The sequence below is a fragment of the Schistocerca nitens genome, chromosome 1 (assembly GCF_023898315.1).
Source record: "Schistocerca nitens isolate TAMUIC-IGC-003100 chromosome 1, iqSchNite1.1, whole genome shotgun sequence".
NCBI lineage: Eukaryota > Metazoa > Arthropoda > Insecta > Orthoptera > Acrididae > Schistocerca > Schistocerca nitens.
The window spans coordinates 637,369,030-637,393,517 of NC_064614.1; the positions used below are offsets into that span (position 1 = coordinate 637,369,030).

Sequence of the window (24,488 nt, forward strand, 5' to 3'; positions counted from 1 at the left end):
ACTGATGATGGTCGAAGTAGAGAGGATATAAAATGTAGGTTTGCAATAGCAAGGAAAGCGTTTCAGAAGAAGAGGAACTTGTTAATACTGAGTATAGATTTAAGTGTCAGGAAGTCGTTTCTGAAAGTATTTGTATGGAGTGTAGCCGTGTATGGAAGTGAAACATGCTCAATAACTAGTTTGGAGAAGAAGAGCTTTCAAAATGTGGTGCTAAAGAAGAATGCTGAAGATTAGACGGGTAGATCACATAACTAATGAGGAGGTATTGAATAGAATTGGGGAGAAGAGGAGTTTGTGGCACAACTTGTCAAGAAGAAGGGATCGGTTGGTAGGACATATTCTGAGGCATCGAAGGATCACAAATTTAGCATTGGATGGCAGCGTGGAGGGTAAAAATTGTATAGGGAGACCAAGAGATGAATACACTAAACAGATTCAGAAGGATGTAGTTTGCAGTAAGTACTGGGAGATCAAGAAGCTTGCACAGGATAGAGTAGCGTGGAGAGCTGCATCAAACCAGTCTCAGGACTGAAGACCACAACAACAACAACATCTCATTGAAATCCCACCTTTTAGCAGTTTCTTCAGTTTTAATCTACAGTTCATAACCAATAGATTGTGATCAGAGTCCACATCTGCCCCTGTAAATGCCTCACAATTTAAAACCTGGTCCCTAAATCACTGTCTTGCCATTATATAATCCATCTGAAACCTTCTAGTGTCTGCAGGCCTCTTCCATGTGTACAACCTTCTTTCATGATTCTTCAACCAAGTGTTAGTTATGATTAAGTTATGCTCTGTGCAAAATTCTATCAAGTGACTTCCTCTTTCATTTCGTACCCCCCATTCCATATTCACCAACTACTTTTCCTTTTCCTGACTATTTGCATAGTCATCACAACTTAGTTGTAATTTTTCAGATGCACTGAAGATGGGAGCATTGTCCTGAATTCTGCTTGTGCTTTCCTTTCTGGAGAATAAGTTTTATTAGAACAGCAGCAGGTGTTATCAGTAGTGAACTCCACTGTTGAGAAGTAATCCAACATGGCATGAGTACTGGAAACACAAGATATTTAGAACTAACCATGAATGCATGCATGCATTACATCTGCAACATTTTTTGATGTGACCATGTCAGTATTTCATACGGCCAGAACTGGATGCAACCAGAGGAGTTACATGACTGCCACACACTGTGCGTATTTTACTAGCTCCTTAGTCAACAAGTGTCCCAGGATCTCACATCGTAAATGAAACACATCTCAAGCCATCATAATTAGATCAGAACTTCTCACTTATCTAGTATCCTAGCTGTGCCTATTCATAATATAGAAAAATTTGCAAAATCCTTTGCTGTCCACCTCTGAAGAATGCTACCCTACATTTTGTGTACATTTCAGTGATCTACTGCGTTTAAGAAGAAGTTGAAGAACTTTCTTTCGTCACCCTCATAATGTTTACCAAAAAGTTAATGATGGTCAACTCTCCCTCTTTGAAATAGTAAAACCAAACTCCTATTTTGTCCCAGTTATGCTTCCTTGTCTTTTCTTTTCTATCCAGAGTCGTGCCACATTCTTTCCCATTATATTCAATAACTCTGTGTTTTCACATACTTCTTTCTCTCCCTTCTCCACCCCTTTCTCTCATGCTATTGCTGCTAGCTCTGATAATTAAAAGCTACCTTACTGTAATTTCTAATAATTGTTGCACTTATCACGTATGAATATAAATCATGTGTGTGTTTTTTCTCTTTATTATTGTAAGGGAAGGGCAACCACTCACCTACAGTGGATCAATGCATGGAGCTCGGTAACTCGTAGCAGAAAACAGCATTCCCGTGGCCATGGAGAGCACAATTTTTTGTCTGCGTGGTTGTATGTATTAATGCTTGCACTATCACAGGAACTAGAGCTAGTGCTCCAGAGCTGGTGTGAATGTTGTTTTCTGTTATGTGTTAGTGTGCTCCATGCTTTGATTCACTATAGGTGGGTGGTGCCTTGCCCGTATTTTGTGTATTGCTCCACCCAGGAATTTTCACTGTTATTATCTGTACTATTATAAATTTTACTTTATAAATGTGGTACAAGATGCTGCCATAATAGTGTGTTATGTAAGGTTAGATGTAAGAGAGGGCCTCATGAGCCTAATCTTGCCAGATTAAATGAATCAATAAATAAATAAGTAAAGTTAGGGTGTCTTGAAAGACTTAGGGCAAAATTGATAGTCAGGATCTTTCATATTGTGATCTTCAAAGGTACTTTTCATTTATATTGTCTAATGTAGCTTTCAGTTACTGTTGATGTTACATAAGTGTTGCTGCTGCTAATAAGTAAAGGAATAATTTACCAGAATTGCAGTTAAAAACTTTCAGCCTGGACAAAGTAAATATATAGCTGCAAGTTGTGCATAGTTTTGTATTCATGTACTTTATGTGTGCACAGAAATTACAGGTCATAGGCTGTACCATAAAGCAAGGCTTTTGGGGTTTAAAATATTCCAAATGGAAGCACCATCAACATCTATTCTCCAGTAAAGTGAACTAGAGGCAAAGATAAATGTTTATTTTCCTCATTGTAAAACAAGCATGCAAGATTTTCTTTTCCAGGGTGTATAAGCAGACAAGGAAAATAAATTCCTGGATCTTTCCCAGGTTTCCTGGTTAAAAATGCAGTTTTTCCGTGTGAAAATATACTTTCTCTTAGTTAAGTAACAGCACATTTTCCCCTAGAACTGTAAAACTCATCAATTCTTTGAATGGTTAAGGTTTTATACGCTGGCATAGAACTTCCTGGCACTTTGGAAAACACGTTTAGGAATGATCTTTCATGTGCAACAACATGTACGCTGCATTTTTTTTTCTATATTACAGAAGTGTATTTTTGAACTCCACCACATACAGGATGTTAGTTTCCGAAGCACTAAAATTGAGATTGTGATGTGGTTTTGTAAGCCAGTCATAGCTCATGTCATGTGAACATGCCAGCCAATGATAGCAGATATTCAGAGCCTAGGACACACGATCTAATCAGCCAATAGAAACATCACTGTTAAGTAGCACGAACACGGAAGTAGGAAATGTTAATGATTTAAATTAATATGCATTGTCCAGCTACAAGAGAAGCTAAGCTTTCACATATAATATTGGTCTTTTTTAGTGTTTGTCACACTTGAAGATATATCAGACAAATGTGCCAGTAAAATTTTAAATAATGACGTAAATATCTGGTCTTCTGGCCTCGATCTTATTCTAAGTGGCTGGCCCTCAAAGTGTTCAGCTTGAAATGAGAGCCAAATGCTCTATGATTTAAGAAATTTGAAGCATGTTCACACCCATAACATAATTCATCTCGCGTAAAATGAAATTTACTTTGAAAATAATGCTTTTAAATCCACCGTTTCACAATATTTTCCCACGACCTGTTAGAATTTGTTTCAGCAGTTGTCAGAGAGCACCAGAAAATGTTGTTATTGTGCATGCACAGCTACGATGATGTAGGAAGTCCTTATATTCAAACATATACAGCATTAAGAGATCTTACATCATAAACGAAACAGGACATCAGAGGATTGGAATTTCGTAAACCGCATTAAAATGCATAATTCCACTTAATGTGTGCCATCATATGTCCAGATTCACTAAGAAGTGGACCTCAGCCTGATATTAAGCTTTGCAGTGTGGTTTGCAGGATGAAAATTTTCTTGGAGTGCCAGCACTGTATTATCTCATATTTGGTTCTTTATTATACTATAATGCCTTATGTGCCAGGAGATAAAAATGTGCACTTGAAATTCAGCAAAAAGTTGACACTAACCAATAGCGTATCAAATAAATGAACTGTATCTGCAGAAAAGATTAATTGAAATAAATTTCTTTAGCATATTGACAAAAATAACTTCATTGTTCTGCAACGTTAATTAATGCCTGATTGCCAGAAACCTGGACATAAAATAAAATCAGAAAACTGAAACTCATAACATGTTTTAGGCTTTCAGAAATAGGTGAATGTAGTTTAATGCACTTGATACATCATAGCCACAGAAATCCATTTTGTTTTCATTTGATGTGAGAGCTGTAAATGAAGAGGAAACAGCAACATCACTAAACATAAACACAGGTCGTGTGGAGACTACCCCTCTTGCGACTACAAGTCAGACTGCTCTGTGCATGCACGAATCTGGCAGCTTAGCCGTGCCAGAGAAATTTTTCTGGGTACCTTCTGGCTGCTTGTTGCTATTGCTCATACAGCTAACAGCTGCGCATCAAGTAGCTAGAAGTTGAAGAAGGTACTGCTCATATGAGACTCAACTGTGCATTTGCATGAGCCCACTGGCAACCACTCAGATAAACTGAATGTAAACTGTTGTGATGTCATACTCAATGGAAGCAGTTTGTTGTTATGAATAATTCTGTAGAATTCATCCTAAAGTGTTTGACACATTTTGCTGTTGGCAGATGCTTGTGTGTGCACCATCTTTTGTTGCTGTAGAAGGCACATTTCCTTTGCAACTTAAGTTCTACTTTTTTTCCCCTCATATACATTTTATTGCTGGAGTATTATTCTGCAGTTGCAGGCTAAAGAAAAAATTCTTTCTTGGAGTATCAGTTCTTACCAACCAAAACTATAAAAATTTAACTGAAACTAAAAGAATGAAAAATTCCCAGAATCCAAAAAAAATTCTGGATTTTTCCCAGATTTCCCTGTTATCCCAGGGTGTTTACACTGAGTTTATGTTTAATGAGTATCTTAAATTTCACTGATCAGTTATGACCACATTATGACCACCGACCAACTGTCAGTATAAACCAATCCAGGCAATAGAAGTGTCATCTGGAGAGGAATGACTGCTAGTCTCACACACACATGGTGCATGTAGTATCAGTGTCTGTGTGTAGAATGGGCAAGGCACACAATCTATCTGAGTTTGACCGTGGGCAGATTGTGATGGCCTGGAGGGCCAGCACAAGCATATTGGAAATTGCATCACTTGTTGAGTGTTTGAGGAGTGCTGTGGTGAGCATCTTCAAAAGTGATGAAAGCGTATCCAGATGTCATGGGGTTTGTGATGGCCTGGAGGGTCAGTGCAAGCATTTTGGAAATTGCATGACTTGTTGGGTGTTTGAGGAGTGTTGTGGTGAGCATCTTCAGAAGTCGTGAAACCATATCCAGATGTCATGGGGTTGGGTGGCCACCAATCGTTACAGATGTCCGATGCCATAGTCTGGGCAGACTGGTAAAACAGGACAGGCACTGAACCAGGGTGGAACTAACATCATACTTTAAACTTTAATACTGGGCAGAGTACAAGTGTGTCTGAACACACAGAGCACTGAACATTCCTAATGGTGGGCCTCTGCAGCCAATGACCCATGCATCTACCAATGTTAACTCCATGACATTGGCAACTGTGACTGAAATGGGCACATGGCCGTCAGCTTTGGACTTTGGCATAGTGGCAGAGTGTTGCATGGTCTGATGAATCATGATATCCTCTCCATCATGCCAACGGAAGTGTGCAAATCTTCAAGAGGAACAGCTCATGGACACCTATACTGCAGGATGGAGATAAGTTAGTGGGGAAATTGACATGGGTCCAGTGCAGCTCGTGCAAGACACCAAGACAGCCAAGGAGTATCAGACACTGGTTGCAGACCATGAGTTTACGTCTCTGCATGATGATCATATTTCCCGAAGGCAGTGGCATTTTTCAGAAAGATAATGCACCATGTCACAAGGCTAGGAGTGTGATGGAATGGTTCAAGGAACACAGTGGTGAGATCCAATTGATGTTCTGGCCCTGCTACTCACCAGATCCTAACCCTATTGAATAAGGTGTCAGAGCTCATCACCCTCTCCTTGGAATTTACAGGAATTAGGTTACTTGGGTGTGCAGAGGATATGACAACTCCCTCCCATGACCTACCAAGGCCTCATTGCATCCATGCAATGATGCATCGCTGCTGTTACCCATGCCAAAGGCGGACATATAGGCTATTAGGTAGGTGGTCGTAATGTTCTCACTGATCAGTGTAAAAAGAAAAGCTACCAGTTTCAAAAAAGCTTGTACTTTCCCTTTTCTACTTCAGAATCTACTACTAATCCAATAAAAAAACCCTGAGGTGAATCTGATGCAAAACGTTGGTAAAGTTACTCCACACAGAAGAGTTAAGTGATCGTAACATTTCCCAGTTGCTGTGTCACCTGTAGACCCTGGCTGGTTGTGCTCCCTCCTCACCCTTAAGGATGTCCCTGTTTAAAAATGATAATGGTGATTTGCTTTATGAAGTTGCTTGTTATGCCTAACAGTAAATTAATGTGAGAAGCATTTCCAGGAAACATTAACTGAATAATTGACATAATTTTTCAGTTTGGTGATTTTATTTCTTGGATAGTAGTATATTGGCCCAAAAACTGAGTACTCCATCCAGTAGTTATCTTCTAGGTAACTCACTCATTTTGTAATGTGTATATTAACACTATATGGATCAAATGAAGATGTAAAGAGAGAGGGATACACATAGATGGAGATGGAGATGTAGATGCAAGAAGTGATAATTATGTGAGAGCTATTTTATGAAAGGAGGCAACTTACAAGCAGTAAACGAGAATCAAGAGGCTCATATGCACACAAAAGTGAGTGGAAGACAGCTTTATAAAAGTCACATCTCACAGAAAAGACATGGAATGATGAGAATAAAGAAAAAGAGTACGGTGAAATGCAAATAAATGAATGAGAAAAAAAAACATAAAGATAGTAAATGGAAAATTGGAGAGAGCATTTTTCTCTACCTCATGGAGCACTCAAGGCTAGTAGAGATACAGACTACTCCTGTGTTCAGAATGTTTTTAAACTTTTACAACCAACCATCACTTATGGATGCTTTAGCACTGCTTTTTGACCATCTTTAAACTCTTATTTCTCTCTGTCATTTTTAGATTGGATGTCTGCTGTGATCTAGTTTTGTATCTAACCCTGTGTAAATGAGTTTTGTCATTAGCCACTTTTCTGCTTACATATGCACCAGTTACATCATTTGCAGCATAACTTATCCAGGTCAACAATTTTATTTTTATCATTTGCTATTTTTGTCAACCTCTTATTTTCCTTTGAGGTGCCCAACCTCTTAATATCATGGACAGATTTTCCAAAAGTCTCCCCTTTCCTTTCTGTGATATTTATTTGCCAAGAGAAAGAAGTATTTATTATTATTCTTGATATTACAATGTGGATTTTGCATTGTTAGTATTTATTTTTAAATGTTTATTCCATGCTTCTGTGTCTTTTTTATTCACTAACATCATATGAAAATACATATAGTCTGACATTTCCCATTTCCCCTTCATTTATTGTATGTGGAATTTGTTTTCGTTATTGTAGATTATTTTACTGTGCTATGGCTTAAACTATTTTCTTATATTAATTCTTTCAGACAAAAAGAAAATAATCTTGTTCTTTGTCTAATACATGTCATTACTTAATATTTTTTTCAGGGAGAAAAGGGGTCAAAAGGAGATCCAGGACCTATGGGACTGCCAGTAAGTAGTGATTCCATTATTTTAAGCTTTAACGTGTTACAGGCCTTATTATGTTTATTATGAAGTGTAGAACTATTTATTTCCATAATATTAATTTGTGGATAGGGCCTTAGTTTCTGATGTTTAATGGATACTTTTGTCACAGCAGTAGTTTCTCTGTCATGTATAGTTAATAATTAATCGAATAAAACTTATATGTCAAAAATATTTTTGGTTCTGTGCCTTACAGCAATCAAATTTCTTTTACATTCCTTCTCAAGGTATGATGTTTCAAAAAAGTTGAAAGGCACATAATGAGTACTTAGTAGTTTACATAGGAGACTGTTGCAAATGGACTTAAAGCCTGAAATGTGTCCTTTACTTTGCAGAAAAAGGTGTTGTAGGTGAGGCAGAATGAAAGATATGAGATTATTAGTCTGTGCTGTACTTACATTCATAAAGTCAAATTACCAATGTAACTGAAAGAAAATTTATAAGTAGAGAATGTTCAAGCTAGCTTTCAGAACATGTATATTCCTTCTTCGTGGAGGGAAGAGGGATTAGTTGGGGAAGTCTGGAAATGTATGGGGGGAAGGGAGCAGTTCATTACAGGCCAGCCATTCTGACTCCATGTTATTATCAGTTTCCATGACTGAATATTCTTATTGATGAAGTGTTATTTTCTTTCTTACAGTAGACCATTTTATTCATAAATTTGTGTAATAAAATCTAGATTGTAAGAAAGTATGCAAAATTGCTATTTTTGGTATTTCCATTATCATTAGTTGCTGTCATAAAAACAATATATATTCAAACTCATTTGTATTGCCTCAGAGTTCTTCTCCCAGTTACAATAGCAAACAGATGAGATGGAGGTCTCAACATGAAGGTTATAATAGAAACCCAAATAAGTAACCATTGCAAAGGAGTTTTTGACAAACTCTTCAACCACTTACTCTTTAAATTATCTTCTCAAGAGACAGCACCTTGTTTGATGCTGTTGTAAACAGTGAGAGGACACATGCCATTTCCTATTACTTGACTTCCTCTCTCTCTCTCTCTCTCTCTCTCTCTCTCTCTCTCTCTCTCTCTGATACTACTGGGTGGTTTTAAAGTGTGGATACTCACAGAAGTTCAGTGTGGGCTGTAATTATCATATGGTGGCAAAACATGGTAGATATTATAATACATTAATGCAGAATGGATTTACTCTGGGTCATAATTTCGATCTTAATTTTGATCTTATTATTAACCACTGTTTACACAATTTGTTCAATATGAGCATTAGAGATGTCAGTGAGATGCTTTGCATTGCCAGATTTGTCCCTGGTGTCCAAAATTGGAACTAATTTTTTTCTAGCGTAAATCAGTTCCACATTAACATATCTACAAGTTTTGCTTTTGCTGTCATAGGATGATTAAAGCCCACACTGGACCTCTGTGAGTAGCTGCACTATAATTATAACCACTTTTTAATAGCCTCATGTACAGTTACTTTCCATAAAAGCCTTGTTATATACCACTGGAGAAAACAGAAAAAGAAAAGTGCTGCAACCAAATACATTTATGCTTTTTTTCTTTCTTTCCGTGATACGTACCTAAATAGCCATAAAATTTCCAACTCTTCATCGATGAAATAGGATCCTTCTTATCTTGTATATATTTAGTGTCACATTTAAAAGCTATGACTAACAATATTAGTCGCTTAAAAATGAAGATATCACTCGTTGTGTGTTTTCACCAGTGTGCCATGTAACTCAGTCATGTTTTAGAATATCATGATGGTTGAAAAATTTGGCAAATTAACATTGTTTATTGGTCTAAGGTTCAAACCCAGATACTGACTTTTCATTGGCCTTAGTCTTATCAACTGAGCTGTCCATACACACTTTGCAGACAACTTCACAGCTTCTGTTTGCCCATAGTTTCTCTCCATTACTCATAAAATGTGGGTGTCTAGGTTCGAGACATGGATTAAATGGCTCTGAGCACTATGGGACTCAACTGCTGTGGTCATAAGTCCCCGACATGGATTAGTGCAAGCACGTACTCAGTAAAGAATAAGAGGATTATATCTTGTCCTTGTAATTATTTGAAATGGACATTAACAGAAAGTGCATGAGCTGTAACATGAACAATTTTAGTGTGTTTTGTTCATTGTGAAGTTATCATATGCTTAACATTAACTGAGAAAGAATAATGGATGAGAAGAGTCCTTACTAAATAAACTGCAAAAACATAACAGCTTACCCATGTGTCAGTAGACTGACACACACAAATAGAAGCTATAATATGTTAGATTATTGCATCTGGTAAATGGAATGGAAGTTTCCAAGGAAGAGTATTTAGTAATTATCTGAGAGGAAGTTTACCTAAGATCCATGCCCAATGGATGCCCAACAAAATAATATAAAAATGAGTTAAAAATGACACAGACAGATGAGTTTTAGTTCCAGACAAGTCAGTATTGACAGAGAGGTCACAGAACAAATTAAAAATAAAGTAGAGAGTGTCTGGGTGAAGAAGCTTTGATTACATAAATATTGTAAAATTACTGAACAACTGAAAGTGATGAGAAAAATAAGAAAATATGATGGGCACAGTAAAAACATGAAGATGCCCTCTAATGTCACTGTAGGATATTCAGTAATGGGTAGGAATTCTAAGCACATGCTGTAGAGCAACTTTTCACAATTTTGAAATATTGGTGCGTATGTGAAGGATCCAAATAGTGAAATAGGTAAATCAAATAGGTGTCATGTATAATGCGTTATTAGTTGTCATTTCTGACTATACTCTGCCTGAAACCATACACACTTTTTATGATGTAGATGCAATACTTCATGGTTACTGCAAATAGAATCTGTTTTGAGCACTGGAACACCACTGGTGCAATGGCAGCACTGATGAAATTTGATGATTGTAAAAAGCTAAACATCACCAGAAGTCAGGTCAGGTGAGTAAGAAACATGAGAAACCTCTTCAAAAGTGGTTTATTGTAGAGGCCCATGTGTCACACCCAATAAGGTTGATGAAAGAGCACTTCTGCAGCCTTTTCCATTTTTGCTGGTAGGACCTTTTTTATCATATTTTCTTGGGAGCTCACATCTGTCACCTTCTTGGCGTACACAGCACAATGAGTAAGAATTGTGCCAATGCTGTCCCAGAGCATCTTTTCAGTACTGCCCCTTACAAGAAATTGTGCCGGAGTTGGTGAGGTTTTGTGCCAACTTTGGAGGCAATGTCTTTCATGTTCAGTCAACAATTTACTTTCATGTTCATTCAGCAATCACAAAACATCTGGCTCCACTTATGTGACCATGTTGTCAGACTGGCTAGTGCAATGTCGAGAGTGTTTATCTCCTTTGTCACATGATGTTCTGTCTTCTTTATCACACCTACAGACACTTGTATTCTATGTTCATGATTTCACCACCACTAACATCACTCAAAAGGTGATGAATTTTAATAGGTGGAACACAAAACAACTTGAGAAAACAAGTGATTTCTTGCTGTTCTTGTAATGAAAACATTGCGATTCCTAATATCAGAAATATTCCTCAGTCTTGCAATGGCCATTAGAGTTCTGTGTGCCATAAAGTGCTGACATCTGTGTCATGCATACACAGAGAGTGCCCACATATTTGTATTTGCCACTAGTCCTGAAGGGAAAAAATAATCAGAGACCTTAGAACTTGAACCCATCTTCTCCAAGCTGGGTAAAATTCAGGCAAGTAAAGTATAACATAAGTAGAGGGAAACTTTTATGTTTTGTGTTTAAAGTGACTTGTAGCATATTTGTAAGCCTGGTCGACTATTTGGATCAAGAATGTGGATCTGACAAGATAGATCCTTATACGAATAGCTTTTTTGTCTATCTATGCTCAATTACTTTTGTATATAAAAATGAAAAATGCAAACTGAGAACACTTCATGAATGTTTTTTCAGATTAATGAATAGTTCAAATGTACAAGACCATGAGCAGATGGCACCTGCTCTAGACGCCAATATTTTAGGAAACAAATAATTTAATACAGTAACTGTCACAATCTAGATGTTGTTAACTTGGCGAGAGTCCGATGCACTTGGGTATATGTTAATACCAAATTAAATATTTCTCCCACCAAAAAACAACCACTTCATTGTGAAACATACTTTTCTCTCAAGTCTTGGTATCCCAGCTTTCCCATCTCCTCTGTTATCTCCTTCATCCTTCATTTACTGGTTCTTGTTTCGCCATTTAAAGAGCACATAGAAACTTGAGTTGACTTTATGCTTCTTGCTCTTCTTGCCTTCTGAAAAGTGCTTCATTGCCTCATTATAGGTCTGTTGTCTTTCTGGTGTCCAAACATTTTTATTTTTCATGTTAGTTTTGGTCAGTTGTTTGAATGTGTAGTTATGAGTCTTCATCTTCTGAATTTGTGTAGGTCATGTAGTTGCCAGTGTGTGAACAGTGACATCTGTGAAATCATTTTGAGTGTCATTTAGTGATCGTACCTCAATTTATTGGGTCCCATTTATGATGTGGCGGTTTTTCTTGCACAGTGTTGAGTCATATAATTTGCATTACATGCCTGTCAAGTTTCTGACTTTGCAATGTAACTAGATTTTTTGGCCAGGAAACATAGTGCGAACATAGTGCTCTTGAGCCTTTTCACATCCAAATAACATCTTGTCCTTGTGTTCATATATTTTCCTCAATGTCTGTTGTTTTGTTTTCATAATGGCATTCACATTGATGATTAATAATGATGTCTTAATTGCACAGCATACTTCTGGGAGAAGAATTGTGTAATAGTGGCAATATTTGGCTTTGGTGGAAAAGGATTTCTTATTGTGAATTTTCCTGTGATGATATGGATTTTACACAACTTTTCTACATTGATTTTATTGGTGTAATGTCCTTGTCATTGTTCCTGATAGTGTCATCTAAGTGATTCAAATGTTTAACCAGTGTATGTTGCCTCAAGAAGTGTCTCAGTTCATGCTTGAAGTACATGTTGTGCATTTTCTCATAAGATATTTGGAGGCCAATTTTGATAGCAATCTCGTGCAGCTTCTCAAAGGTGTGTTGGTTTCATTGTGAGTCCAGGTAATTATTGCTAGGTCATCAGCAGAAGTGTAGCTTGTGGTATTCATGTCCCCCCCCCCCCCCCCCCCCCCTTTAGTTCTGCAATCTTTTGATGAAGTTTCCTGGGGGTGTAGGATCCAGTACTGCAAAGTGGCAAATGAGAAATGCCTCACTAATAATTCACTTTATTTAATTGTTTGTAAAAATTTTCATCTTTCGCCCTTTAAAACATCTTTTCATTTTCCTTTCCATCATCTATTTTTTTTCTTTTCCGAGAAGGCACTAATTCTTTTGCTACTCTTGAACTGCTGACCGTCTTGTCTCATTCCAACTTTTCTATCTTTCTATATCGTGATTGCTGTTTCTTCTTCTTCTTCTTCTTCTTTCGTTTCACCCTCTTTGGGGTACGCTGGATCAATCATTTCTTTGTGCGTTTTTCTTTTCTTAGGGCCCAGTATTTCTTCATTCTTTCTGATCTTCTTCTCCTCTCTTCTTCCGAGATGAAGGATTTGGACTTTTGTGTGGATTTGTCTTGGAACCTTATGTTTTCATCTTTAGTAATTAATTTAGCAGTTCGATCAATAAGTGAATTTTCTGAAATATTTAATTCCACTAGGTCTTTCTCAGTTTCTTTAAACCAGTTGGGCTTCATTTTTCGGTTACGGAAGAAGTCAAAGATTTGTTTAGTTAATCTGTTGGAATTCATTCTGAGAAGATGACCATAAAAATTTATTCTCCTTTTTTGCATAGAATCTGAAAGTTTTTCAATTTTCTTGTAGAGAGTTTCATTTTTGATGTATATAATCTTATTGTCTTGAAATTTTGGCCCAATGATTTTTCTTAAAATTTTTCTTTCCTTTACCTCAAGTTTCTCCATTTGGCCTTTGAAATTCATGTTAAGTGTTTCTGCTGCATACAGTGCTTCTGGCTTAATCACTGTATTGTAATGTGTAATTTTGGACCCCCATAACAGGGATTTTTTGTTGTATGTATTTTTTGTTAGTTGGAAGGCCAATTCAAGTTTATTTTTTCTGGATTCCATTGCTTTGCTTTCCCCAGTATTCCAAGTAATCCATTCTCTGAGGTATTTGAATTCTTTTACTATTTCAATCTTCTGTTCTTGAACTTTGAGGTATTTACATGAGTGCTTGATGTTTGTCAATATCTTAGTTTTTTCAGAGGAGATGTGAAGACCAATTTTAGCTGCTTGTTTCTTTATTTCAAGGATTTGCTCCCGTGCTTCTTCCATTGTTTCAGCAAACAGGGCCATATCATCTGCAAAAGCAATGCAATTTACTTTAAGGTTCTTCTTTTTGCAACCCAGTCTTATACCACTCTTAATATTTGTGTTCCATTCTCTGACTACTTTCTCAAGCGCACAATTGAACAGCAACGGTGAGAGCCCATCGCCCTGTTGCACTCCCATTTTTATTTCAAAGGGTTCCGATAGTTCGCCCATAAATTTAACTTTCGAAAATGTGTTTGTAAGGGTCGCTTTTATAATATTAGTTGTTTTCTTATCCAAACCCATTTCTTCCAGGACTGATAACAGAGATTCTCTATCAATCGAATCATATGCTTTTTTGAAATCAATGAAGGAGATTACGTATGTCTTTGCCCTTGATTTTTGGTATGCCATAATGTTTTTGAGGTTTAGTATTTGTTCCGAATATGATCTGCCCTTTCTAAAACCTCCCTGGTATTCCCCGATTTGCGGATCCAATTGCGGCTCTGCCCTGTTCAAAAGGACTTTAGAAAGAATCTTGTACGTTATATCCAGCAGTGATATTCCTCTGTAATTGTTGGGGTCTGTCTTCAAACCTTTCTTGTGGATAGGGTGGATGAGAGCTGTTCTCCATTCTGCGGGGATCTCTTCTTCTTGCCAGATTTGATCGAAAACACACTTTAGGGATGTAACTGCATTTTTGTCTGCCTTTTTCCATAGTTCGGCCACTATTTGATTTTCTCTGGACGCCTTGTTGTTTTTAAGTTCTGAAATGACCTTCTGTAGTTCTTCAGTTGTCGGTGGTTCTGAATCCGGCTTCTCACGGTTGTTTGGAATGGATTCAAATTTTTCAAGGATGGGTTCACAATTCAAGAGTTTCTCAAAGTAGCCTGCTAGTATTTTGCAGTTTTCCGTGTTGTTGTGAGCGATGGTCCCATTTACATCTCGAAATTGGAGGGTGGGTGATTTGTATCTTGATAACCTTTGTTTGAAAGTTCTGTAAAAGCTCCTTGTGTTGTTTTTAGCAAATTCTTCATCAATTTGGAGGAGAGTTTTGTTTTCATGTGTCTTCTTAATCCTTTTTATATTTTTATCTACCAGTTTTCTAACTGTAATAAAATTCAGTCTACTTTCTTCTGTTTTCTGTGATTGCCAATTTTGCCATGCCTGTTTTCTTGTTTCAATGAGGGCATCACATTCCAGCGACCACCAGGCATGTTTTTTACTTTTTTTGTTAGGTGCTATCCGTTCAGCTGTAGTAATGAGGTTTTACTTGATATCTCCCCAGCTTTGTGTCTGAATGGTTTCTGTTGCTTTTGTGAGTTCATCTGATTTTAATATCTTTTCTGTGCTATACTTCCGACCCTTAATTTGTTTCATGCTGCGTTTCCTGTTTGGGATGACTTTGAACTTAATTTTAGAAAGGTAATGGTCTGAATCCAAGTTTGCACCCCTGAGTACCCTAACGTTCATGATTTCTTTGCTAGAAATCTTCTTGATTGCCACATGATCAAGTTGAAATTCCCCAAGGCTAGGATTTGGGGATACCCATGTCTTTCGTCTTCGTGGTAGTTTCTTGAAAGCTGTGGATTTAAGAATTAAATTGTGTGCTTGGCAAAGTTCTATTAGTCTCACACCATTTCTGTTTGTTCTCTTGTGTGCAGGATAGTTTCCAACTATTTTCTTATATCTTTTTCTTTACCAATCTGTGCATTAAAATCTCCAAGAAGAATGATGATGTTTTTATCTGGAATTTTCTGAATAATGTCATCTAGATGATTCCAAAAGGCCTCCACTTTTTCTTTGTTTTTCCTGTTATCCTCATTTATAGGGGCATGTGCATTGATAATTGTGTAGATTTTGTTTGTGCTTGTGAATGTAAGACTTGAGATTCTTTCTGATTGGGAATCAAAGCCAACTATTGAGTTCAAGATTTGTTTGTTGATTATAAAGGCTGTCCCAAGATGTGGTACATTTTTCATTACTCTCGGTCCCACTTTCCCTTTGTATATCCTAAAACCTTCGGAATCAAAGGTATCTGTATCCATGTATTGTGTTTCTTGAATGGCTGTTATGAGTATGTTGTGGTTTTTTAGCATATCTGTTAGATGTTTTAGTTTTCCAGTTTTCAACAATGAGTTTGCATTGAAAGTTGCTAGGTACATTGATTGCCTATATTGAAATTTGGATGAGATTCCAAGACACTCCGACTTGTCTTTGTGCAATGTTGCAGACTCCCCAGAATCTGAATGTCTGCTGACGTACTGGCGTACGGTGGATCGTCCACCTGGGGTAAAATAGTTTACATCACACACTTCCATGATTGATGAAAGTTATTTTGGGTGTGGCCCAAAGGCCACAAAATGTACAACCAAGATTGTGAGTCCTGGAGGTAGTTCTTCCGCTCTCTCCGCCGTTGGGAATCTGAACTTCCTCTTCCGCCTTTGAGACCGTTGACCAGGTTTCACCTAGTAACCCTAGGCAGGGGCCCTTACAGGGTGCTACCATCCGGAGCCAGATGGACCCAGGTTTTTTAACGAGGTGTTACTCCTCCCCCTCCTCTTTCCTCATCACTTGTGAAATGAGGCCCCGGACTTGGGGCCGGCAGTGGTGGAGTTGATTGCTGTTTCATTGTTAACTTGTGATTCTTCATCTCCTGCTCTGTCCCTGTTGATTCAAATTCCTGGTTTATTTCCCTATTTACTCAGTTTTATCCATCTCTTTTTCATTATTTTTCTTGGGAATATGTCATCAGTTTCCAAAACTAATGAATTCTATGTCCTCTTTTTCGGTCCTCTTTTCCAATTTTTAACTAACTTTTTGTATGTGACAAAGAAAGATAGAGGAAATGGTTTTTCCTTGTAATAACTTGACAAGTGACATTGCTGCCAAAAATATATCTAACTGCAATGTAATGAAAATATGATTGTTGTAAAGTTTTTATGAAAATGGTTTTAGTAAACTGTAACAATATTAAAAGGAAACCCATTTAAATTATTAAATTTTTAAGTTTGTTCAATCAGTTTTAGTTTTATCAGTCACACATACAACGATCAGCAATGTTAACTGCACAATTCAAGTAAACTGAGAAAGAAATTTGTTCACTCTACCAGTCTCCAATTGTAATAACTAAGTTAAATACTTGCTACTTGAACTATAAAAAATATGTAAAAATTGTATAAATGTTTGAAATCGGATATGCCCAAGAGAGACGGGGGGGGGGGGGGGGGGGGGGGGGGGATGGAACTGGAATCCATGAGCAACACAGCAACATGTGAAATTAGATTGATGATTGATTATCCTTATTGACATAATGTTGTTTACTTCTCCAGTACTTCGATACCAGTGTCTGTTAGTACTTCAGAAGGGACATCTACATTGCCTACCTCATGGACCATGATGTTTTCAAAATGGGGATTTTCATTTATAATAGAAGAGAACATGTTAAAAGAAAATCATTAATCCACCTTATAAATTTAACCTGACAACAGAACAAAATGAATAACACTGAACATAAATGAAATTTGTGTAAACAAATCAATATATTAAATGAGAATGGCCAAAGTAGAACTGACTTGACTAATGTTAGAAGTCTGACATGAAACAAGTTCAACTACTTAATGAGCAGGAGAAGTGCTCTTTAATGAAAATGCTGGAAATGGTTACCATTCATGCCAAACCAATGCTGTGTATGATTTATTAAATTTTCAGGCACAGTATGTGTAGCAGCTTAGGCTGAGGGGTGACAGCCATGTTTTCAGTGTTCTGCTAAAGCTCTTCCAGTGAGGGTGTTATTTAAGTGTACCTGACTCTTCAACTTATGTCACAGACTAAGAGACTATTTTTGATGTTATTGTATTGGTGTGAATCATCCTATTATACAACAGATGCGTAAAGTAAGGTTGACTTTATTATAAGGGAGCTTTGTCATTTGGGATATCTGTTATTTGTAACCACAAATTTTAAAATCAAAAAGTATAGACAAAATGTTGAGTGCTGTAATGAACACAAGTCTTGGCTTGCAGAAGTATATGGCATGGATATCATTAAGACTGTTTTCTTCTTTTTTTGTCCTGTTCATTTTCTTGATAGTAAAATGGGAAAGTGTGCTTAAGAAAAGGAGGACACTGATCTTGAATGTTATTTGGTGTTAGAAAAAGCTGATCATATGGCATTGGCGGCTGGGAGTCTCCACCTAGGGAAGTTTGGCAGTCAAGTTGACATCACACTGAGTGGCTTGTGTATTGATGATGATGAAACGGTGATGAGGACAACACAATACCCGGTCCCTGACTGGAGGAAATCTCCAACCCACCCAGGAATCGAACCTGGACCCACTGCATGGCAGTCAGACACACTTACCACTCAGCTAAGGGGGCAGGCATTTAGTTTTAGCAAGTGATAAGGCAAGGAGGCATAATGCTGCTTGATGAGAGTATATGCACGTCATGTGTATCTGTAAAAGTATAAGTTATCAAAAAGTCAACTATGTAGATGAAGACAATATATTACAGTTGTTTTTAATTCTTAATATTTGTAGTGTGAGCCTGTAAAGTTGTAATGAATTGATGTCATTAAGAAAACTTAGAGGCTCACTTACTACTTACAATCATTGTTCTGCTTTCAGATGAAAATTTTGCTTGTAGCATAGAGTACACTGAAAAGAACCATTCTTTCATGTTTCAGTGCCTGTTAAATGCTGAATTATATTTTTATTTTGTGAGATAAAGTCTTCCATTGATCCTTGCAGACATGCATTGTTGTCCGAGTGAAACCTCCAGTATTGTGGGCTGTGTTTCATTATCCAGGCTTAAAAGATGGTATTCTACAGACTGAATTGGTCTGACATTCTTAGGAGTAATCATTTGTTAGAGGCTTACTTTGCCCCATAATTAGACAATTATCTAGGGCTGTAGCCAGCCAGCCTTTGGCATGTTCTTCTTCCAAGAAACGGTATTCCATCATAATATACAGAGTGTTTCTGTGAACTCTCCAAAAGTAGTATTGAGGCTCATTCTCATTGCATTTTTAACTTGGACCAGAAGAGATATTCTGGTTGCTTAAACTAACGAGTATTACACACAGATGACAAATGTTTGGGTTTGAGGGTTGACATATCAGGTAATTGCATTATTTTTATGTGTTTTCTCACAACAGTGAGATGTCTGTTTAAAAAATATTGGTTTTCAATGTCTAAGTTAATGAAAATAGTTGTTTCAACTGTTGCTATTTTTGGTTAATTTGGATGAGAAAATTCACAGCAGTATCCAGCTTTGACAATGATACACTTGTCAAAAAATATATGTGCCAGCTGGCAACACACTCTTTACAGCACGTAGTCTGTGCATTTCGCATTCTGCAGGTACATAATGAAAACCTACAATTTCAATTTAACTTTAATTTTTGCACTACTAGCAAGCTTGCTATTACTTATCTTTATATTTCATGGTTCTTGATATGTCCAGCATGACAGTACTATGAGAGCTTAAGTGATGATTTTCTTCTTTCTCAATCTTAACTGAGGCATTGCCTGAAGGTACATCCAATCAATTAGAAACAAGTATTCACATTTAACTTTTTTTCTTTCATTTAAACTACTTTTCAATGATTGTAGAACTCTTTTAAGAAACAGTACTATTGCTAATACAATTTATTTATCATCTTGTCTTATTAACTTATTACATTATAATAGAGGGAAACATTCCACGTGGGAAAAATATATCTAAAAACAAAGATGAATTGACTTACCGAATGCAAGCAATGGCAGGTCAATAGACACACAAACAAACACAAACACACACACAGAATTCAAGCTTTCGCAACAAACTGTTGCCTCATCAGGAAAGAGGGAAGGAGAGGGAAAGACGAAAGGATGTGGGTTTTAAGAGAGAGGGTAAGGAGTCATTCCAATCCCGGGAGCGGAAAGACTTACCTTAGGGGGAAAAAAGGATGGGTATACACTCGCACACACACACATATCCATCCACACATATACAGACACAAGCAGACATCTCACAAGCAGACATATTTAAAGACAAAGAGTTTGGGCCAAACTCTTTGTCTTTAAATATGTCTGCTTGTGTCTGTATATGTGTGGATGGATATGTGTGTGTGTGTGCGAGTGTATACCCGTCCTTTTTTTCCCCCTAAGGTAAGTCTTTCCGCTCCCAGGACTGGAAAGACTCCTTACCCTCTCTCTTAAAACCCACATCCTTTCGTCTTTCCCTCTCCTTCCCTCTTTCCTGATGAGGCAACAGTTTGTTGCGAAAGCTTGAATTTTGTGTGTGTGTTTGTGTTTGTTTGTGTGTCTATCGACCTGCCAGCGCTTTCGTTTGGTAAGTCACATCATCTTTGATTTTAGATATAACTTATTACATTCATTGTTATAAGCAATTATCTCTTTCCTGTGTTTCTAAAAGATGTCAGTATTATGTCTGGAGTTACACAGCTTGTTAAACTTAAATCATTCATGAGAAGTAGAGGTGGCATTCTTAAGAAATGAATTAAAAATGATTTGTTAATGTCGCATATCAGAATAGAAAGACCATTTGATACAAACAAAGAACAATATTCTGACACTGGTCATTAAGGTATTTACCATTATTGTCTTCAGGGCCCAATGGGACTCCGTGGAGAGCCAGGTCGACCTGGAGATGTTGGGAAGACGGGAGGCACGGTAAGGTCTACACATTCTTAGACTGGTTGGCGGCGCAGCCATCTACTGCAACTAACAGCCACACAACTCATTCAGTGCCTCAAGTCTTAACATACAGTCAGCCAGTTCCTGATGCTTGCTTGGAGGTGCCGGTTTGTACCTTGCCCACACTCTCCTGCAGACTCAACAAAGTTGATGCACATGGGCAAAAACATTAACCAGTTTATTGAATATTTATTTGTTAACAGAGAAGCTGGCTAAAGAAGGTTGGTGTGTGTTTAGGCATGTGTATGTTAGTTTTGTAATACTTGATTTTGGTACACACAGATCAGTGAAACAATGTTTGTCGTATGGTCCGAAAACAGTATTTCTTCAAAGGAGAGCCGGTTTGCATTGTACTTCATGACAGATTATATTCAGAAGTAGCCAGTACATGTATATATATTTATATGAATATTATATTTCAGTATATTACTAATATAAATATGTGTGTGTATATAAACAGAGTTGCCCCAGTTGTGAAGATGTGGCAGACAGTGCTTAAGAAAAGAATTTTGTACAATTTAATATGGCTACTTGAGAGACTGTGACAATGCTAGCCAGTGAGTTTGTGTGCCAATAAATTTGTTGATGTATGGCTATCATATCTGTAATAATACGAGTCAAAATTTTGTTTTCATAATATTTGAAACTATTGTTCATCCAACAAGCAAACTGCAAAAAATGAAGTTTTCAACATCAGTCACACTGCATTTTGAAACTAAAATGTTATTTAACTGTCAGTTGTTGCGTTTGAGGGTACTCTCCAGAAAAGAGTGTATGTTTCACAGTTTCCCTTTCTAGGCCTCAAGGGATGCACTGTTGTTGATCGTAACTGACACGTCACAAAAAAATTACAAAATCATAATAACTTGCTCCAGATGTTTTTGGAATATATTCTGCATATTAACTTCAGTGTAAAATGTAATCCAGGTGTATCTGGAAAGTAGTGAGGTGGAGATTCTATTGACAGAATATTTTTTATGTACAAACAGCGTAAAAAGTTCCTTTCTTTAAACCTGGCAGTATTATGTACAGGAATATCAGTAATTCCATTCCACAAACATACTCCTAAAAATTCTAAAAATAATCATGCAAAATTTATCAAAATGCTAAAAGGATATGTCATCCTTTGTTGGATTTGTCATGCGGGAACATTGTGACAGCATTTAATCTGAGAGACATTTCTCTCATAAACAATCTAATGAACTACTGTTTACTGATATGATGACAAGGTAAAATGCAGTGAATCTGCACACAAAATAAATTGGGGATATTTCATCATATTCCTTCTCTACTGTCATTTTATATATCCATTGTATAAATTATGAAACTGTTCGTCTGTGTATTTATTTGTAAAATTTAAACCTGTATAGATGTAAGATAATAATTTGTTGGGAGATTGTCTTCCTTTACTGTGAAATATGTTTAGTGTAAGAATGAAATTGTTGCTTGGAAAATAAATTGGCATGCATGCTGCTAAAGTCTTATCTCTATAAATGCTTCTGGCTTATGCTCAAGCTTTAAGTTGTTTCTCTCAAGTCCAGTGCATGATATGCCATGCTCTGATTTTTGTGGACTTCTTTTTCTGTTTCAAAAGGAATCTTCTTCTGTTTAAAAGTGAATGATATGCAACAGCTGAATATGCTGCCTGCTTGAACATAATCAACCAGAAACAGTTCATTTTTTGATCTCTAGGAGAAATAGATTGTTAATGGAGCCTATAAGATTGAAGAAAACAGCAAGTAATTTGGTGGAAAATAAAATTAATGTTTTTAATACAGAAAGATCATAATAAATAACCATTCTCTTAATTTTGCGGAGTATGAGAAATATATGCAGTTATGACACTGTCTCATAGTGAAAGATATCAATAAGTTGAAGTTTTCATGTATTTCTCTCATATAGCTACAATAAAAGGCCTGGTAGTTGTTTTGAGTGGTCCAAGTGAAAAAGTATTCATCTTGTTTCATAAGGTTCAAACTTGTGCAGTGTTCAGGTTAAGATTATTGCTTTGATATCAGTAGCACAAATAACACATCTATATATCAAGCTCTGTTTCTGATTTTTCTATGGATTGATATTGTGTTCCCCAACTGAAGCGCATCCATCAATAAAATCCTTTAATTCCTATTTTAGTTAAAAATAATAGGAAGAATCATTGAAACCCATGAATAATCCCTTTTTGCAATTGTAAAGTAGTTGATTCGTTATCATGAATAAGTTTTCAGTGATTAGATGTGGCAGTAACAGTTGTTCATTGGGAAATTTTACACAGAAATACAAATATTAGTCCCACAGTACCTATAACGACAAAGGCCTAACAATGAAAAATTAAAATACCTTTAACTGAAAACTTCCAGTTATTTTGTAACAATTCTGAGCTACCTTCTTTTTCAGCTGTATTAACAGGGCTGTGTATCAGCAACATGTATTAACATTTGGCCAGAACTCTTTGTTATTTAGTCATTGTAGAGAAAGCAAATTCATTCCACATCTTTTAAGTATAAAAAAATCATCATATTGTTACAAAAACAAATGACAAAAGAGTCACTTGTCAGCTGTTAAAATAATTAACTCTTGTGCAGTGTTCCTAGTTTTCTAATTATTCCATAAAATTATTTGCTAAAGGCACTTTAGACAGTGTTATAATCTGTTATTATATAGTTTAATGAACAGTGGCAGTTGTAGTGAACATGGTCTGTGAATGTACTTAATGATGTCCTGTTTTGAAATATGGTCTCTTTTCCACATGTTCCAGTGTACATGTTTTTGCAATAAAAGTATCTTTTCATTAATAAAAAGGGTCACATTGAATAACTGAACAGCCGGCCGAAGTGGCCGTGCGGTTAAAGGCGCTGCAGTCTGGAACTGCAAGACCGCTACGGTCGCAGGTTCGAATCCTGCCTCGGGCATGGATGTTTGTGATGTCCTTAGGTTAGTTAGGTTTAACTAGTTCTAAGTTCTAGGGGACTAATGACCTCAGCAGTTGAGTCCCATAGTGCTCAGAGCCATTTGAACCATTTTTGAATAACTGAACAGGTTTTGGGTGCCAGCTACTTTCTTACTGTTTCGTTCATTGTAAAAGGTTTGGTGTGATAGCACAAGGTATGAAACTGAGAGGCCTTTCAGGCATTGAAATGTATCAGCTGCTGATCAAAATGTAGAATAAATACTACAAATAAATATGAAAATTAAGTAATTCAGTAGCGTGTACTGTACTCCATTAGGTGAGGTTTACAATCTGTCATGTAGATGGCAAGGAAGATTGCTTGTGACGCTACTTAATATACATGCTTCAAAATATCAAGCCGTTGCAACAATAACACCTGTATTCATTTTGTCTTATTAATTTTCACATGCATATAGTAAAATGCTTAGAAATATTTGGGTAAAATTTTTTGTTGTAACTTCTGCAATATAAAGTGGTCATAAAAATACAATAACTTTTAACAAATTCCTAAACAGTTCCATGTTTTTGTGTCACATAATGTTTCCCATAACTTCATGTTACACAGTCGTGGCATTTCAATTTGTGAACTGTCGAATATAGACAACAGAAATTGTCATTGTGATAAATTTATAATGTCAGACATTTTACTGAAATAGTCTGGACGCTGTGATGCAAATCTTTGCTACAAAGTACTTATCCAGGTCTTAACTCCAGAAATACTGTGTAGTAAAATATTGGGTCCCTGTGATATTGTGATATTAATGATTTAATTCTTCCTGACTGAGTTTTGAAACAGTGAAATGTCCTCTTTTGAAGTAAAATGCATACCTAATTACTTCTGTTTATATTCAGAGATGATATAAGTCATTTGCTTTTATCTGAAAGATTTGATATGTATAACTGTATACTAACTACTTTTTTCTGCTACATTGCAATGACAGTTGATCATATAGTCAAACAAAAAAAGCAGCCAAAGACATGAATTTGACACATATCTGCTGAAAAGTTCGAAGTTTCATTAAAATCACTT

General features: G+C 36.6%; 1 protein-coding gene across 1 annotated transcript in view; it reads left to right on the top strand.

Moving 5' to 3' along the window:
• LOC126192064 (collagen alpha chain CG42342-like) overlaps positions 1-24,488 on the top strand; it is a 660,839-nt gene that overhangs the window by 415,155 nt on the left and 221,196 nt on the right. Inside the window, exons 18-19 of the mRNA XM_049932580.1 lie at positions 7,491-7,535; positions 20,425-20,487. Of these exons, the coding sequence (XP_049788537.1) occupies positions 7,491-7,535; positions 20,425-20,487 (108 nt within the window). The remainder of the gene's footprint in view (positions 1-7,490; positions 7,536-20,424; positions 20,488-24,488) is intronic.